General features: G+C 42.3%; 1 protein-coding gene across 1 annotated transcript in view; it reads left to right on the forward strand.

Annotated features, from left to right (window-relative positions):
* The first annotated feature begins 977 nt into the window (after positions 1–977).
* LOC137353369 (casein kinase I) overlaps positions 978–19,344 on the forward strand; it is a 47,157-nt gene continuing 28,790 nt past the window's right edge. The window contains exons 1-3 of the mRNA XM_068019555.1: positions 978–1,059; positions 1,359–1,446; positions 17,811–17,921. Coding sequence (XP_067875656.1) covers positions 1,371–1,446; positions 17,811–17,921 — 187 coding nt within the window. The 5' untranslated portion in view covers positions 978–1,059; positions 1,359–1,370. The remainder of the gene's footprint in view (positions 1,060–1,358; positions 1,447–17,810; positions 17,922–19,344) is intronic.

Genomic DNA, 19,344 nt, shown 5'->3' on the forward strand with positions numbered 1-19,344 from the left:
AGTGCTGGAAATACTCTGCAGGTCTGGCTGAATCTGTCGAGAGCAAAAAACAGAGTTAGCCTTTCAGGTCTGTGACCTTTCATCAGAACTCCTGAAACTATGTTTCTCTCTCCACAGACCTGCTGAGTATTTCATAAAACCATAGAACAATAACAGGACAGAAAGAGGCCATTTGGCCCATCGTGTCCATGCTAGCTTTTTGTAAGAGCCACTCAGCTAGTCCCACACCTCTGCCTTTTCCTCCTAGTCCTGCAATTTTGTTTCTCTTCGCCAATTCCCTTTTGAAAGCCACAATTGAATCTGCCTTCAACACATTTTGTGTTTTTATTTCAGGTATCCAGCAGTACTTTGGAACTTGGCAGAGACGTGATAAGTTGCTATATAAATGCAGACCTTTCTCACTTTCACCCTGGCAACCTTAACAATTTCTCTGTGAAGTGCCTTGAGATGTTTTCCCATGTTTAAAGCATTATAAGAACATAAGAAGTAGCAGCTGGAGTAGGCCATTATTAGATAAATACCAGTTGTTAGTGGCATTGGTGCAATTGCCACTTTTAAAAAATGTTCTTTCATGGGATGTGGGCAACACTAGCAAGGCCAGCATTTGTTGCCCATCTCTAATTATCCTTGACCACTGAGTGGCTTGCGAGACCAGATGGGTTTTTTGATGACAATTGATGATAGTTTCATGGGCAACATTGCTGAGGCTAGCTTTTTATTTCCAAACTTTTTTTTTTGAATTTATTAACCATCAGTCTACCACCAGCTACTTTGGGATTTGAACCCTTGTGCCCAGGGCATTAACCTGGGCCTCTGGATTACTAGCCCAGTGATATTACCACTATCCCACCGTCTCCCCCTTACCAGAAAAAAAATCCATACTAATTGAGAATTATGGTTGTACAATGGTAATTATCGCTTTTAATCCTCCCCCGCCCGCCGAGGAGGTGGATGTCCATCCGGGTCTTGGCTCGCTCGGTGACGTCAGCGGGGCAGGCCGGCCGGGCTTGTAAATAATGGCGAGGCTCTGAGAGCGGGGCGGCTGTGGAGAGAGGGGAGGTAGGTCGTCGTGACAATCCCCTTCCATCCTTCCCTATTGCGGCACCGGGGACCGCGACAACTGGCGGATCAGAGGCCCCGCGTCCCTTCCTTCACCGCGGAGGGGATATTGGTGAAGATTGGCGTCGTTTTACCCGTTAAATCGGCGGGGAAAGAAACCCTTGTTCTTCTCTCCTCTTCACTCCCCTCCCCCACCCCCTATCTTACATTATAAGCAATGGCTGCAGCCTTGAGCTGGTTCCCTACAATCCAGGAAAAAAAGGTGCAAAAACTAACATTATTTCTTATTTTTAATCTAGAGCAAAATAAAAATGGAGTTGAGAGTTGGGAACAAATACAGGCTGGGCAGGAAGATTGGCAGCGGATCCTTTGGTGACATTTATCTGGGTAAGTTACTGTGTTTTATTTTTAAAATCTTATATTTTGGGGAGGGGTGACTCTTTTTAAAAAAAAATCTTTAATAGGGAAAGCTAGTTCTTTGAAAGAAATTTGAAGTTTTTTATTGATGGGTGTTTTATTTTTGGTGATTTTTTAAAAAAATAAATAAATATATATATATATTGGGTTTGAGATTTCACTTTGTGTTTTTTTTTAGTAATGTTTTGTTTGTATCTTCTCCCTGGATTTGTGTCCCTTTTAAAGGAAATCAAATGTTTTATGTTCCTGTTGCTGTCGATGGTTGTTAAGATAATTAAATGGAAATGGGTTTTTTTTTGCTTTTTTTTAAATGTGTGTGTGTGTATATATATAGTCTGCCTCTCGTCAAAATTGTTGCCCTGAAATTGGGGGTCAGTATTGAAGGTACTGGACACTGTTACTCGGGTTGTGGGCATGCAAACAGTGGTGTGCATTGGGGTGGGTGGTGGGTTTGACTGCCCTCTTGCCCCTGGCGTGCTTCCTTTTAGGCTACTGAAAAGTTCAGAATGGGAAAACTATCTCACTGTAATGCATCTTCTGTCCTGTCAATGTTGCCCCCACGAACAGTGGCCTGTGTCTCCTGGCCCCAAGACACAACTAGCTGTCGGACCTTTTCAGTGGATGGTCTTCAGTGTTATCTTAAGCTCTAGTGTCAAGCTCCTCCTTTTTAAATGTGGAAGTGGACAGGGTTAATTTTGTTGGTAAATAACTCTTACCAGATTTTTTTCTTTTGGTTTTGAAGACTGTCCAGTTCATTGCTGACGTGAAGATCTTGGAGCAGAGTTTTGTTCCCCCGTTAGGCCACTCGTAAGGTTTCAGTTATGAAGTGTGTCTTGCAACCTTGTATGGCTCTGTTGGAGAGGTGGCTTCAGAAGCCCCCAGTCCATTGTACAGGCCAGGATGCTTGTTTCACTGGGTTGGCCAAATCAGGTGTGTCTGTGGTCATGTTCCCTGCTGTTTAGAGTGGAGCTACTTTGTGGTGATGGTGGTCGTCCAGTTATTGACACTTCTCCAGGGATTACTTACTATTGGTGATTTAAAGCTGATCTGAGAAAAGTCAGAGGAAATGCTTTTGTTTGGAGAACACCCTAGAAAAGTAGTTTCTCTTGATTTCCTTCCTATTGTCAATGAAGTGCAAATTTTGAGTTCAGTCAGATTAATATGACGTCTTGTAGAATACGTGTGCATCCTGCAGTTTTGAGACTTTTTGTTTCAGGGTTTCTGATATACTTGGCTGTTGAAGTAAGCTGTCAATGCTAGTCAGCCTGACTTGTTACAATAGCTCATTTATTTTAATCCTTAATTTTGGTGTTTCAATATGGCACTCATTACTTTTCTTAAGTGACGGTGCCAATTTGTAAAGCAGTGGGCCGTCGGCTTTAATTTGGGCACTGCCTGATTTTCGAGCTCCGTCTGCGACAATGGATAAGGTTTGTTTGTGGTTGGAGCTTGAGGTGGGTGTTTTTGTTTGTTTAACCTTCCTACTTAACCAAGCCTCAGGTTAACCTGATTAATTCAGAAACACTCACTTCCTTGAACTTGCCTGCCAAGGTGTGATATTTGACATAAACACAGGAGGCCTGAACTATTTTTTGACATGTTCGCTCACTGCCACCAAGGAGAGGATTTCAAATTACAAAGTTAAAATATTGTGGAATGCTGCTATGATTTCCCCATGTCCTGTTCTCTTTCTTCCCCCCCCCCCCCCAAACCAGGATAAAGTGGTCTCTTGGTGTATCTCATGATTTTTTTTTTCTCCCTCCTTTCCCTCATTTGGATAAGGTCTTTCTGTAAACTCAGTTGTCTGTGGTGCTTACTACTTATAAATATCCTTGCTGCGAAGATGGGTTGCTTTGGACTACACTCTTTCCTTAGCTGGCCCAAGACAGTCATACACCTTTAATGCTTCGTCAAGGCTCACAGTGTGAATAGGTAGCACTTGGGAGCAATGCTGAAGGTTGTCTATACTTGCGGAACTGCAGGCCATCGAAGAGAAGTGAAGAAAATTTGAGACAGGAAAAAAATAATTCCAGTGTTGTGCTTGGGGTTTATTTAATGTAATTGCTAGCACACAGTCAGAGAAATCAGTTAGAATCATAAAATCATAGAAGGTTTAAGGCACAGAAAGAGGTCACCTGGCCCAACGTGTCTGCCGGCTGGAAAATGATCCTCCCCTTCTAATCCCACTTTCCAGCATTTGGTCCGTAGCCCTGCAGATTATGGCATTTGAAGTGCGTCAGTTGTGCCAAGGTTTAAGCAAGACTTTCATTTATATAGCATCTTTCACAACCTCAAGTGGAAATGCAACAGCCAATTTGCCAACTGCTAGGTCCCACAGACGGCAATGTGATATTGAGCTGATAATTTTTTTTTAAGTGATGTTGATTGAGGCATAAATATTGACCAGAACACTGCTCTGCTCTTCAAAATACTGCCATGGGATCTTTTTATATCCATCTGTGAGGGCAGATGAGCCCTTGGTTTAACCTTTCGCCCCAAGTATAGCAACTCCCACAGTGTATGGAGGGTCAGCCTGGATTGTGTGCTCAAGTTTGGAGTAGGACTTGAACCCAGAGCTTCCTGACTTGGGCGTGAGTGCTACCCACAGTTGACACCATGTGTATCTGGTGTGGTGCTTCCTCACCTCATTCCTCACGGCCGCTGACGCAGCGTGACCCTGCTAGTGCTGTCTAACTCACTGGTCACCTCCAGGCGCAGCCCAAGTTAGGACTAAAATCTCTACTTCTGTGCGTTCCTCACAATTGAAGTGCACTTGGGAATTTTTCACTTGCTGAGGGTTACCTAAATCATAATGACAGCAATGAGGTTCTTGATTTGAGGCAGAACTTTGCTCTGTAGCTGGCATTATCTGATACGGGGAGGGGATTGCTTTGGTAGGGGGACAGGATTATGACCAATCTGCTTTAGTAATTGATATTGGCTGAGAGATAAATATTGGGCAGGGTACAGGTTCTAGTAAGTATCATTTATTGTCCTCTGAAGCTAGATGGTATATTTTTGCATTGCAGGTTCCCAGGTACTACTTAGCATGTATAGTTCCAAGGTTTGTTAGTTCTTCTCTTGCTAATTTTGCTTTGCTACAACCATTGTGCTTTTCAGTTTCATCAAACAAGGTATACAGGGTTGGGGCAGGTTGTAGTAACAGCTGAGAAGCAAAACTTTTCAATAACTTGAGCTCTCTCCTTGCACAGAGATGGGAGTATGATTCTGATGTCGCTGTAGCTGAGAACCCTGAGATTGTGTTGCTGTTGCAAAAACCATGAAGTTTCACTGCGTGAATATTGGTGAACGTAATGCATTTGTTGGGATTTTTTTCTGTATAAAGGCATCCTTCTGATTTTAAATAACTGGCTAATGCTGTCAAAGGAATTTCATGCTGTCCAATATGCAGTGACTTGCATTTATATGCAAAAGGAATCCCAAAGAACTTCAGCGACAGAAGGATAAAGTGGACCCTAAACCAAAGGAGGAGATATTAATACGGTTACTTGCTCATTTGAGATGGTGTTTAAGTAGAGTCTTGAGAAGTTTAGGAAGGGAATTCCAGAGCATGGGGCCTAGGCGGCTTAAACAACGGTAGGACAAAAGGAGGGGAGTTGCACAAGACAAGGCTGAAATTAGAGGACTGGAAAGTTCAGTGAAAGGGGTTGCAGGGCGGAGACCATGGAGGAGCTGGTAACCACTAGGTCAAGTGAGGGCGAGCAGTGATGGATGAACAGGTCTTGGTGCAAGGTAATATGCAAGCAAGAGTTTTTGATACTGAAGTTTACGGAGGGTGGAGGATGGGAGTTGAAGAAGAGCTTTGAAATAGTTGAATCTGGAGGTGGAAATATCAGTTATGTAGACTTCAGGTCTGGTGGGTGTGGGTAATGTTAGAATTGAAAGACTGTCATTACAGTGAGAGGAAATGGTGTCACACGCTTAGCTTGGTTGAGCAGGATGTAGAGATTGCAAGCAGTCTGGTTCAGTTCGAGACGGTGGCTGGGAAGTGGAGTGGTGTTTGTGCTGGAGGTCAAAGCTCATGACTTTGGGTTCCCAACACTAAACTAGAGGAAATTTCAGCTTCTGGATATCTTGAACAGATGCTATGGCTATAGTCCAGTTTGGTGTTGACAGAGTAGACCCATAGATGACAGTGCAGGGAAGGTGTTTGAGGAGGATATTATGATCATCGATGACAAATCCTGCAGGAAGGGCAAGGGCAGAATACACTATGGTGACTGTACAGATGATCCTTTTAGGGCTATTTTGGCTTTGAGAGTGGTGAAAATTTGTCTTTTATTTGTGGAGAGATGATCATGGATCTGGGGATGACATTTTAATGATTTGGGAGAGAAGGGAAGGCTGGAGATGCTGAGTCATAGTTTGCAAAGAAAGGAGCCAAGGGTTTGAATTTTAAGTGGGTAATGACAGGGAGGTGGATGGTGCTGAGAAGAGGGAGCAGTTTACAATGTCATTGCTTTTGGAGGTCACGAAGGGAGGTTGGATGGTAAGTGATTATTGTGGGGATGGGTTTGAGGGAGCAGTAGATGGCTTATGCTTCATATGATCTGAGGGGAAAGGAACGAGAGAGATGAGTTTGGGTGTGGGTAGGAGGAGTTTGACTTGATGGGCAAGTGGGGTTGGTGGTGGGGGAACAGCAGAGATTTATTAATTGGTCTCTATCTTTGACAATCCATGGGCCATTTTAATGTTGGAGGTGAGAGTGGTGTAACTAATTGGTTGTAGAGAGAAGTAGTTTGGGTCATAATGCTTCAAGATAATCCTTGTGTAGTGGTTGATTTTTGGTAGAAGCAAGTGAGGCACAGTAGAGCTTGATGTAATCCAGCCATATATGGTGATGCATGACTAGGTCAGGTGTGTGCCAGGATATGAAGTCTGCACCATATAGATTTGAGGGAGAGATGACAGTGGTGAGAGAACGTTTGTTGTGCCAAGGAGAACAACCAGGGTGGGAAAGAACCTAGGTTTTGCTGGTGATAAGAATGTCAAAAGGTGGAAGTGGTTAAACATGAGAGCTGTAGAGAAGGTATGGTGAATGGAGTGCCCAAAGGCTAGGCAGTTGAGAGTTCAAAAATGCATTGTAAGAGACCTTGGGTTCTTCTCTGGGCCAATGCAGAGGCATGTGGGTGATGAGGAATACATGGAAGTTGTCTGTCCAGTGATGGAGACTGCAGGAGATGGTGAGGCCCAGGAGTTTATATGGAGGGTGGTGCATTCAGAAGAGAACAAGCAAGCAGAGATGAGATGGTAAACATTATTGAAGAGTCCAGTTCTGAAGAAGGGTCACTGACCCGAAACGTTAATTCTGCTTCTCTTTCCACAGATGCTGCCAGACCTGCTGAGTGATTCCAGCATTTCTTGTTTTTGTTTCAGATTTCCAGCATCCGCAGTATTTTGCTTTTATATTATTGAAGAGTCGTTGCTTACTGGGGAGACACTTGTTTGTGGCCTGTAGAGAAAGTGGATTCCAAAGGGGAGGCAAGAGAGGTGCAATAAGATGGTGTTTGAAAGAGGTGACAGGAATAGGGAAAGACACAATGTGTGAGAGCATGCACCACTGTGGTAATTCGAACAGCGCAAGTGATGGGATTTGTAGCCAGGAGTGGGAAGGTTTTGTTAAGGGACAAAGTCAGCATTCTGGTCAAATGGCAGAGCAGGCCCAAAGGGCTGAATGGCCTACTCCTGTTTTCTATGTTCCTATGTTTAAATGCCATGTATTACTGTGCTGAGTTCTAGGTGTTTCGCTCTTTAAAGCTACTTGATGAGGTTAAGAGACCACAAGCATTCTGACCCTGGTACTTTTGTATTCTGAATGAGTTCCTTTGTACATTCTTGAAGTGTGGCACAAATATTGTGTTGCTGATGGGCGTCACATATGGCATTATAAATAATTGTGTGCCAACCTGAAGCACTTTGAACAAAGCATACTCCCTCTAGACTAAAATAAGAAGCAGAAAATGCTGGAAATACGTAGCTGACCAGGCAGATCTAGACTTTGCTGTTGTGGTTGTTGTGAAAGGGGCTTACTATGTTAGTATATTTGTATTGAGTGTAATAGTAAGTTGTGCTTGTGGACAGTTTTGGTCTCCGATGTCTGCCATCCATCATGCCCCTAAATGGCAAAATCTCCTTTTACATTATGTTTGCGTGACTGTCCTAATGCAAACTGAATTCTGTGACACTATGACAAATTCTTGTGCTCCTGTAACCAGTTTGGGAAGAAATTTAAGCAGAAAGTTTTCCTATCAATGCCTGCCTAACACGTTATCTGCTGGGATTTTGTTCCTTTCCAAAATTCGTGAATTGAGTGCCTCTAGTTGTCAGTTCTACATTGTTTTTCGTTCCTTCTGTGAAAGAATGAATCCCCATGTGATGTTGATTCATCTCTCTGAAGATGTCATGTTAGTCATTGTGATTTATTTAGGATTTGGAATGCACTGCTTGATAGGGCGGTGGATACAGATTCAATAGTAGCCTTCAAAAGGGAATTGGATAAATACTTGAAGGAGAAAAGAATTACAGGGATATGGGGGTGGGTGGTGGGGGGGGGGAAAAGAGAGTGGGGCGAACTGGATTGCTCTTCGAAAGAGCTGACCCAGACTCAGTGGGCCAAATGGCAGCCTCCTATGCTGTACTATTCTGATCTATCAATGCTGTGCAGGAGAGTGCCGATCGCAAACAGCCAGAATAAAGCTCGCAATGATCTTGTTTCATTTCAGTGCTGAACCTGTCTTTTGACAAATTTCTTGCTCTGTCTCCATTCTCCCATGAACCTACCCCCCCCCCATCCTGGCCTATGCTTTCCATTTGCTTGCTGGCTGGCTTTAAGGGGCCTGTGGGAGGGGTAGGCTTTTCAGTGCTGTGGTTTCATGGAATGTACATTTGTGGAGAGATTTTGCATATGTTCCCTAGCAGAGTTGGGGTGGGATGCCCAGTCCTGCTCGACCAGTTTTGCTTGTCAGGACTGGTGGCTGCTTGTGCTTTCCTGCTTTGATGAAATCCAGTAAATTGTTTTTTTAAAAAAGTTTAATTTCTGTAATACTTCAGATGTATCAGTTTCTTTAATTGAGCATAATTTCTATTGTATATCTTTTTTGATCATATGAATTTCACTTCTAATATTTTGGCTGTCTGGAACAGCTGTTTTAAAGTGGTACAGGGACCACTGTGGCTTCATCAGAATGGAATCTGAGACATTTCTGCCTAGATGCCGGCCATTTGGCATATTGCACCTGTGCCAGTGCTGGTTTCACATCAGAGCCCGATCATCTAATTCCAGGTTTGTTCAAATCTTAAAATTTACAAAGACTAGCTTTAAACGGGGATGGCAATGAGGAAATATCCCATGCATACAACAAATTCTCATCCAGGTAAAAGATCTGACCATGCAAAGAATTCGAATTTCCTCCTCGCAGTTGTTTCCCCTTAAGAATGTGGGCAGATGGAATCTGCAGAGACCTCCTTGGTGGGTGGACGGACAGACACCTTTTGAGATGACTGGTGTGCAATGCCAAGCCAGCTTTTAGGTGTTGAAACTGTAGCAATTGCTAAAAGTAATATTGTGCATAAATCAAGTTGAAGTCCTACAGTATTTCATGTGCAGCTCAACAATCTTTTGCTATGCCCAAGAAAATACAATACTGCTTGGTTTTGATGGCCATAGTTTTAATTGCATTGAATAAATTGTTAGCAATTTGATCTAACTTTAGATTGGAGTTTCCTTTTCATCACTGAGTAAAATCAGAGGTGGATTGGGAACAAATCTGATTATTTGACAATAAATTATTTATGGATATAAACGAAGCAGAAGAGTGTCATGTGCACACTAAACTACTTCTGGAGAAGTGAGAAATTTCCAAGCTTGTGTGTCTGCGATGAAGGATTGCATCAGAGGAAAATGATATGCTTTAATTGGGAGGTGTTCAGCATCCACCTCTTTGCAGGCTGGTTGAGGTACGAAATTTCCATTTACATTAACAGGACTCACCAGGCTTGCATATAGGTTAATTGAGGTTTATGCTTGCTTTTCATTTCTAAATATGATGAAAAGGGATGTGAAATCAGAAAAGAGGACAAGAAAGCAACAATTGAAGATGCAGGTTCTTGAAGTTCTGTTCAGTGTCAAAAGTGCCCAAATTCAAAATCTTGTCCCATTGCCTGCTACATGAACCACACAACTTCTTTGATAGGCTGGCAATGCCGATCACAATCAATTGGTGTTGATCCCAACGAAGCTTGGGAGACCTGTTGACTAAACCAGTTTTGTCTCGTGTGGCCGTTCAGGCAACCATCTCATGCTAGTCCGACAGTCATGCCTGATGAGTCCCACACCTAATGATGACCCAAAGATGTTCTAGAAATTTCTTTTTGTTTACCACTCCGTGCAACCTAGTTCAGGAGTTCAGTTGAAGCACAACAAACATTTTTAAATGTGCGAATGGAACTTGGCAGTTTTGGCTTTCATACTCCACTGAGAAAGAGGCATTATTTTGTGCAGGGTGTCTAGATTATTAAAGGACCAACATCGATGCTTTCCTTAGTGGTAATGCAGATTGGAAACATGTGTATTATAGAATTCAGACACATGAAAGAAATCATGCCAATTTTCTTGTGAAGCTAAAATCAGTAGATGGAAAAACTAGCATCAACTCAACATTGTTCAGTACAGCTCAAGGAGAGAAAAAAAAAAAGAGGTCACAGAATGACGTGAGTCTTTAAACCACATTATTGAGATAGTGATTGGAAAAGGATGGGTGAATTCGAGCAGAACCAGTCTGAATTAAGAAGCATAAAAACTTAATGATCTCAAGTAGTGACCAGACAAATTTGTTGGAACTGCTTTTGCTGCTTGCAAAACATAGTGAAGCTCTTAGGAAGCATGTTGACTGTATCGTTAAGCAGAACAAAAAAAAAGACAGTATCGATCGAAGCTCTTTAATCGCGTTTCTTTCCCAAACTTTGGTGAATTATATCATTGCACCATAGCTTTAAAACAAGTGGCAAAGTCAGAAAAATTGTTAATCTTTTTCTGTTCAGCTCAACAGCACTCAGGACACAACCACAACTGGCATTCTCCATGTACGCATTGGAAAAATAACATGAGTGGCCCGTTTGCTTTTGTAAACTCCCTTTCAGGTGAAGGGAAGGATTTGTTTTGAGTTGCTTCAGAGAATCCTAGTGGTAAACCAGTTTAACATAAAGGTAGTTCAGTTTTAACACTTTCTGAAGAGATAAATGTTCACAACCCCTTACATTTACTTTAATGTAATAAAATATCCCAAGGTACTTCACACAAACATTTCAAGTGAAATTTGGCCAAATGTGTTTGTGAAAATGCCTATTTAACTTTATAAAACGCAGATTTTAACTGTACAGGATTGCCTCTGACTGTTCACAACTCCTTTTATCATGACAGCCATAATTGATTTTAGTTGTGGAGCACTAGGTAATCTAGATTACTGTCGAACCAATCGAGGCACCCAAATGAGTTTTTTTTTTTTGAAAACCACTGAAAATGCTGATTCTTTTCTTTTTATTGAGCAAGAAAGTCCATCTTTAGATCAAGCTGTTGAGACTATAGTTGAGGAAAAATAGTCTGAGGAATCAGAGGTCCACAAATGGCATCACTTTAAATTGAATGCTTCAATCTAGTCATGGACTCTGTCTAGTCAATTCTCAAAGCATGAAAGAACGATTTACATAGTTACATACTATTTACAGCACAGGAACAGGCCACTGGATGCAACAGGTCTATTCTGGTGTTTATGCTTCACAGGAGTCTCCTCCCACCCTTCATTTAACCCCCATCCACATAACCCTTCCATTCTTTTCTCCCTTGCGTTTATCTCGCTTCCCCTTAGATGCTTCTATGCTAGTCGCCTCAACCTCTTGTAATAGTGAGTTCCATATTCAAATATTTGCAGCTTTTCCCTTTGATCCACTGAATTTGAGTCTCTGGAGCTTGCCAGTGATGGGTAGACTCCCCGTGCTAGCACACTTAAGGAGCTGCGGGATACGATCTCTCACTTAAAGCTACAGAAGGATCCTGAAACCGACAATCTAGCCGTTGATTACTTGGGCGAAATTGAAGGAAAAATGCAAGGCCTATTTGATTCTGGACCATGATAATAAACTTTTATCTGATTCTGACCAGGATGGTGATAGAAGTGGACTTGACTTCATGCACAGACTGTGCTCGGTACATATTTTACTTTTTAAACTGTAGTCTCCTACATCAGCAAACATATACATGGTGTTGCTTTACTGACTTGCGTGATCCCCTCGCTTTAACTTGGGCAAATAGTGAGCGATGTTTCTTGACTAAATTTGAGACAACTGATTGAAGTTTGCTAACTCAGCATTTAGAGGATGACATGATCATTTTCAAGGTTTACAACTAAAGTCTTTGCCCATGGAACAATTTGTCAACATGATTGCAGAGAAGAGTTGGATGTCTTTATTAGTTGGATAAAATGTTTAATGTCGGAATGTCCTTTTTTGCAGTTGTAATCATTTTGAGAGAGCAGAGTGAATTAAAAGCAAAATCTTTTTCTCTGTGGCATAAATTTTAGTTTTCTTGTACAAGGCTTGCGCCCTTTCGGGCCGCTGGTTTGCCTCTTGGTGGAATGGCCAGCTGAGTGCTCTGTGCTGTTGCTCATGATGTTGGAGGGTGGTGGAAATGTTATCTAGGACATTGGGAGAATTCCTTGCTCTTGAAACAACAGCATGCAATCTTTTGCATCGGGTGCAACCTTGGCTTAAAATTTCAAGGCCGAGACATTAAACAGGAGTTAAGAAAGGTTCAGTATCAAATGTCCTTTTGACCTGCTTGTTTTTCTCTTATGTAGCCTTTTAGGGCCTGTTGAAAAGGCCCTCTGAAACCCTTCTAAGCTCCTGCAGTAGTACAGTTAACTAGGCATGTTGTAACTTGTCCTACAAGTTTTTGTTTGACAGCAGTAATGAAAAAGGGACTTAAAAACTAGACTCTGCCACCAGTCTCTAATTTCCATCTGTAATTAGACAGTTTCAAACATCATTAACTGAGGGGATAGGTCTTTCATTTATCTGTTACTGAGCAACGCTGTTGATGTTACATTGCATTTCCTTATCTTTCATTTGGAGGATTGTATCAAGTTTTTTTTTTTTATAAACATATATTGCAGCACAATGTACCATTTCTTGATTTGGAAAGCAAGGTATTAGTTGCAAAGGTTCCTGGCCTGTGCAAAAACTGCTCTCAACTGTTGAGTAGTGTGTATGAATGGCCTGGGTAGGTGAAAAACTTTTCTGCTGTTCACTCCTTCCCCCCCCCCCCCTTGGCTTTTCCTTTCCTCAGACAGCCCTGCCAAGATTGGGAGCATTTAAACTTGTAGCTTTTCATTCTGGTGATGCTTCCATTTTATGTTTCTAAAACATCTAAGTGCTTCACAGTGAATTTTTTTTTTTTGAAGTGCAGTGACGCTTGAAGTATATGACGTACTGTTGTGCATCACTGCACTATGCCATTAAATTGGCTTTTCTGAGATTGCATTGAGTTGCAGTGTCACTTTGGAAGCTGGCAAAATATCGTGACCATCTTTAGATTTGTGCTTCGAGGGACAAGTGAACAAATTCTGATGGTGGTCCGCAACCGGTCCTCACTACAACACTGTTATGCTTGATCTAGTCGTTTCCTTAAATCTAACACTCCATTCCAGTGATGAAAGTGTATACTTTATTATAGTAAACATTTAGAATTCTTGTAAAGCTGTCTTAAGTAAATTGATTTTTAAATTTTTAAGCATATTCAGTTGAATTTGTTTTTCCAAACATTTGTAAATCTTGAGTTCATCATTTGGATTGCATGGGTTTGAGAGTGCAATACATTGTTTGACTTTGTTCTTGTCAATCATATACTGAAAATGTATGTTGTATTTTTAATTTAGGCTATAAAAACAGATGGTAATTTCCCACATTCCGTAGTTTGGCAGTATCTTCAAAGATCTGCCCCTACCTTCAGTTATCATTGAGAAGTTGAGGTTCCCTATTCTCTGCAAAATCATGTTTATTTCTCTCCTAATGATCAGCATCCACTGTGGAAAATAATAGTCTCTTCCACTCGTGTGGAATGCTCTTTTTTTTTTTCTCCCCCTCTGCTTTCTCCCACATCCAGCATCTTTACTTTTGCATGCAAAAATTAAAGCAGACCTTCCTATCTTCTGGATCATCTGACAGGACATGTTCACAGTGGCCCAACGGTGTCTGTCTTAAGTTACATAAGATTCTTCCTCCCCAATCACCAGAAATTTCTCCAATTAGTTATCCTACTGGTAAAGTCATATACATGTTAGTACTTTGCTTTCCTGTGCCCACAAAATCCTGTTACATTTGTTTGATGAACAATCAGAGAAGAGGGTTAGAGCAGGCCTCGACAGTTTTTTTTTTTTACTTTGACACTCGCCATAGGTGGAGAGGATCATTTAAGACCTGTATTACATACTTTACACAGAGTCAAAGTGAGAACCTTTAGTCATTGCTAAACCAGTTTTCATTTATCCATCTTGAAGTCATTGGGATTTCCCTAATGCACTATACAGACCAAGATGGTGTCTGCATTGAACTCCACCATTGCTCAGTCGGGTGGCCTTACTTGAATGGATGCTGTAGTGTTGCCAAGTCAGAGTCACTTACAGTATAGAAGGAGGCCATTCAGCCCATCTAGTCCACGCTAGCTCCCTAGAGCTATGTAGACAGTCCCACTCCCTGGCTCGTTATTTCCCCCCCCCCCCCCCCCCCCCCCTCCCCACCAAAGAGCCTGCAAGTCTCTGTCTCTCAAGTGACCATCCAACTTCCTCTTGAAGTCATTGTCTCTGCTTCCACCATCCTTGTGGGTTGCGAATTCCAGGTCATTACCACCTGTTGCCTTTTTTAAAAGGTGCATCCTCCTATTCCCCTGCATCTTTTGCCCAAAACGTTCGATCTGTGTCCTCCTAGTCCTTGTACCATTTGTTAATGGGAACAGTTTTTGCTAATTTATCTAAGCCTGTCATAATGGGTAGCACAGTGGCGCAGTGGTTAGCACCGCAGCCTCTCCGCTCCAGCGACCCGGGTTCAGTTCTGGGTACTGCCTGTGCGGAATTTGCAAGTTCTACCTGTGTCTGCGTGGGTTTCCGCCAGGTGCTCCGGTTTCCTCCCACCTCAAGACTTGCAGGTTGATGAGTAAATTGGCCATTAAAAATTTCCCCTAGTGTAGGTAGGTGATGGGGGAATGGTGGGGATGTGGTAGAGAATATGGAATTAATGTAGGATTAATATAAATGGGTGGTTGGTCGGCACAGACTCAGTGGGCCGAAGGGCCTATTTCAGTGCTGTATCTCTAAATAAATAAATCATCTTATACACTTTTATTAAATCTCCTCCTCCATGTCCTTTTCTCCAAAGAGAACAAACCCAGCTTTTCCAACCTAACCTTGGAACTAAAATCCCCCATCCCTGGATCCATTCTGGTAAATCTCCTCTGTGCCCTCTCGAGGACCCTCCTCCTTCCTGAAGCGTGGTGACCAGAGGGGAGTAAAATTGACCTGTGTTTCTGCTCCTCCGTCCTATCCATTAACTCCTGCTAGAACAGTACAGAGCTACACTCGTCAATTGAAGATAGGATAAGAATCCTCTGCGATGTCCCCTGCCGTCTGCTAATGTTCTGCCTGGGCTTGTACAGTACCTGAGTGAGCTGGAAGGCTGCTCTGGTAACCAGCACTGTGACTCATCACCAGAGCCACTGGCTTATGGTAACTGAGTAATCATATTTGGTTTTCTTGTGTGGAAATTTGACAATTGAATTCTTTGATTCTATTTTTGCTTGGAGAGATTGTGGAAGCCAGTTCCCTTGCCTATGTTGTATTCCCTCTGATCAAAGTCATTTGCTTATGGTAACTGGGTCATATTTAGTCATTCCATGGAATTCCAGGAGTTTCTTCATTTTCCTTTTGAGAATCAAACCAGTGGGTTAGTTGTTGCCTTAAGAACATAAGAAATAAGCCATATAGCCCCTCAATCTTGCTCCGCTATTCAATAAGGTCATGGCTGATCATCTTCTATCTCAACTCCCCTTTCCTGCCCTATCCCTATACTGCTTAATTCCCTTAATGCCCCAAAATCTCTCCGTCTCATTCTTGAATATTCTCAATGACCTGAGCATCCACAGCCCCCTTGGATAGAGAATTCTAAAGGTGGGGGGGGGGGGGGGGGGGGGGGTGGCGGTGGGGTAGTAAGGACGTGAAGCAAAGCTCCCTAGTGGGGATTAAAATTTAAAAAGTTTGATAAGTGCCCCCTTTGTGCCCCTTGTGCTTTTAACCGCTTGCATTTTTATAGTGGCTTTAACCTAGTCAAATGTCCGAAGGTGCTTCATTGAGCTTTATCAAAATTTGACATTGAGCCATGTAGGGAAATATTGAAACCGTTGATCAAAAGCTTGGATGATGAGGTAGATTTTTGAGGAGCGTCTTGAGAGAGAGAGAGGGAGGTGGAGAGTCTTGTTATAGAACTTGTTTAAATTTTTAGCTTCCTGGCTTTGACACTCGCTATTGGAATATTACATAAATAAAACGATGGCGTGTACTGTTGCTCCTGGCCACCAGTCACAGGAACACGCTCCCTGCTTCAATTCCAGAAGTACTGATTTTTAAATTACATTTTGGAGTGCCAGTGAGTCACGCAACTAGTCTCGATTTTCTATTTCTGTTGTCACGGTGACAAAAATTTTGACAGGCTCCGTGACAAATTATTACAATGCACTTATTTTTGGAGCATTTGTTGTACTGAGCCCTGAACGGATCAGAAAATCAACTCCAGTTCCTACGCTTATATAAGTTTATACAAATATGGCCACTGAATACTGAGCTAGGCTGCGTACCTTCTCGCAAGTAAGCTAAACTTGCAGTGCATTTGTGGCGGAAATGGCTATGAAGAATACAAATCCTATTTCCTATGGTAAAGGATAACACAACAGTTTATCCTTTGAACCACCAGAGTTATTCACTTCATTGCCAAAGTCAGGCTTACTGTTGCCACAGCCCAATTGGTAGCATTCTTGAGCCATTCTGCCCAACCGGCCCCTGTCGATGTTTACCCTCCACTTGAGTGGAAAGGTTATAGGTTCAAGTTCCACTGCAGGACTTCAGCCTTTTTATCCAGGCTGATGCTCTGCAGCGCTCCCTCGTTGTTCAATGTCATGGTTGCTGCCTTTAGGTTAAGATGTTAAGCTAAGCCCTGACCTGCTTGTGTACATGGACCCAAGAGGTAATGTGGTGCTATTCAGATAAGGGCTGGGAGTTATCCTGGTCAATGCTCATGTATCCACCAACAGTAAAACCAATTAACTGGTCATTTATCTGATTTTGTGTATGGACTGGTTGCTGCATGTGCCTACATAATAGTGATTACTCTTCAGAAGTAACTTCTTATCTGTGGAGTATTTTTATTTAAAAAAAATACTGCACAGATAATTTACTTCTGAAGAGTAATCACTGTTATGTAGGCACATGCAGCAACCATACACAAAATCAGCACTTGGAATGTCCTGAGGATATGATGGATGCTCGATAAATAGATCTCTTGGAACCATTTTTTTTATAGGACAAGAATCATATTTGTACAGTGCACTACTTGTATGATGATTCATCACCTCAAATCTCTGCCTTCTGACCTGTGACAGATGTGCAACCACCTTAGTGCTCTCTCCAGTCACAAGCCAAGTTTGGGAAGAAAAAATTCTGGCATTGTGACGCTTGTTTGTATTGGGTGTAGTACTAATTCTACACACACTCTCACCTCCGAGCTTTTAAAATAAGATTTGTTTATTTTCAGTTGGCAACTAGTACAAAGTTACCTGGTCAGTCTTGCTTGCGGAGACTTGCCATAACTGCATCTTGTTTTTAGTGATAACACACATTCTCTACTTTTAATAGCAGTCTAAGTAAATGAGAAATCCTGTTGCTTCTAATAGGACACAGCAGGAACCAGGTATAACATGTATATCAGGAATTGATTGCCAGGCATCTTCCTGTGGTTTGTGTTTCCCAAATGAGGGTAGTTGGAAACCATGGGCAACACATCCCAGTTGGTACCCCTGCAGGGAAGGGGCTATTTTTTTTTTACAGATGCTGGTCTATTGATAACTTTTTTTTATTGTAAATGGCTTTTATGGACAAAAATTAGCAAAGAAGGTGGCATCTGTATCTGGGGGTGCTTAGTGTTACTGTTGTCTTCCAGATGCTTATTTTCTGTACCGTTTCCCTCTGATAAAACTGATCGCGTGTCTCTCTCTTTTTCAGGTGCAAACATTGCCACTGGGGAGGAGGTTGCAATAAAGTTGGAATGTGTCAAAACGAAACATCCCCAACTCCACATCGAGAGCAAGTTTTACAAAATGATGCAAGGAGGAGGTGAGTGCTTGGATCATTGTGGGGATGATGTGTGTGGGGTAAGCATGAGAAATCAAAAGTGACGAGGCCTTTGGACCAAGCAAAGCTCAACCCTCCATTGTTGCAGCTTCCGGTATCTGACTGTTTTGAGGACCCCTCAAACCTGTATCTCTGTTTCCATCTAGCAGGTATTGCAGGCATTTATCAGCTTTTGTGTGAATAAATCCTTGCTGATATTTGACTTCCTTTATACTTGTGTCATCTCTGGTCCTCCTTTTTATTTTAAAGTATTTAATCGGGGTTTACCCTGTCACATTCCAATTTATGTTAGAGCTAAATGTCCCCTTCCCATGCATAATATGCACCCTACACTACCAGCACTTTAGGCTGCTACATATTGGGTTTTGGGAAAGATGAGAATCAGTCCTCAATCGCACTTTTCAACTATTGAAAGCTGTTGAATTGTTTGGTGACATATACTCCATTAGAGCTGCAGTGCAGTGGAGGAGTTGAACATTGTCCATTATCCAGAGGTGTATGGAGTTGCTGGGTGAGTTTCAGCAGAATGAAGCTAATGTGCAACTGCTGTCCCAAAGAAAATGGGTTGGAGGGGTTGGTGAAGAGGAGGAAGTATGTGTCTAAATTGCAAGAAAGTTTGCTGGTCTGGATGAGGTGAGAAACTGCATGCAACTGTGGGCCAGCTTGACTGAATTCAGAGGTGATGCGCAATCTCTAGGTAAAAGGCATCACTGGGGAGGTGAATTCTTGCAGTGTCTGTCTAATGAGCAACTAACTAGCATAATCCAGAAACTTGTCTTGAAAGATGCAGTACACCTGCCTCAACTGGGTCTGCATTGCCAGTGCAGATCAAACTCTCGTCATAGGCAGCTCCAAGTCGAGTTACATCTGTGTTACAGGGATAAGTTGTAATACTTGTGCACAATTCATGCATCCAAGATAGCCCCTTGCATATTTACAAGGAAGACGCTTGTACAGTAAAATTTCTCTAGTGGCACTTGAGTAAGCATCCAAGAGAAAAACTTGAGGCTGTGACACTGGGTTGGATCGGGTGCTTTCTTTTCTTCCTGGATTCATTTAAGATGTCATTGAATGTCGTCTTGTGAAGACCGAAGCAGAATTTAAGTGGTGCTGATTGACAAATGTGCGTTACCATGGCTGATGTTATGGCAGACAAATTCAAGGACGGCTGTAGTGAGTGAAATAGTTGCATTCACCCCTTTAGTGGCGATCCTACGAGACCTCTGGCTCTGGAAGAGACCGTCGCATAGACATTGGCCAAATGGAATGCATGGTATCCACCTGCTCAGCTGACAGACTTGTACAGTACTCTGAATTCAGCGTTTTGAGGCTGTTTTCTGGCAGCTGCTCTGTGGGATAAACAAAGAACAGTACAGCACAGGAACAGGCCATTCGACCCTCCAAG

This window comes from Heterodontus francisci, chromosome 41, assembly GCF_036365525.1.
Source record: "Heterodontus francisci isolate sHetFra1 chromosome 41, sHetFra1.hap1, whole genome shotgun sequence".
NCBI lineage: Eukaryota > Metazoa > Chordata > Chondrichthyes > Heterodontiformes > Heterodontidae > Heterodontus > Heterodontus francisci.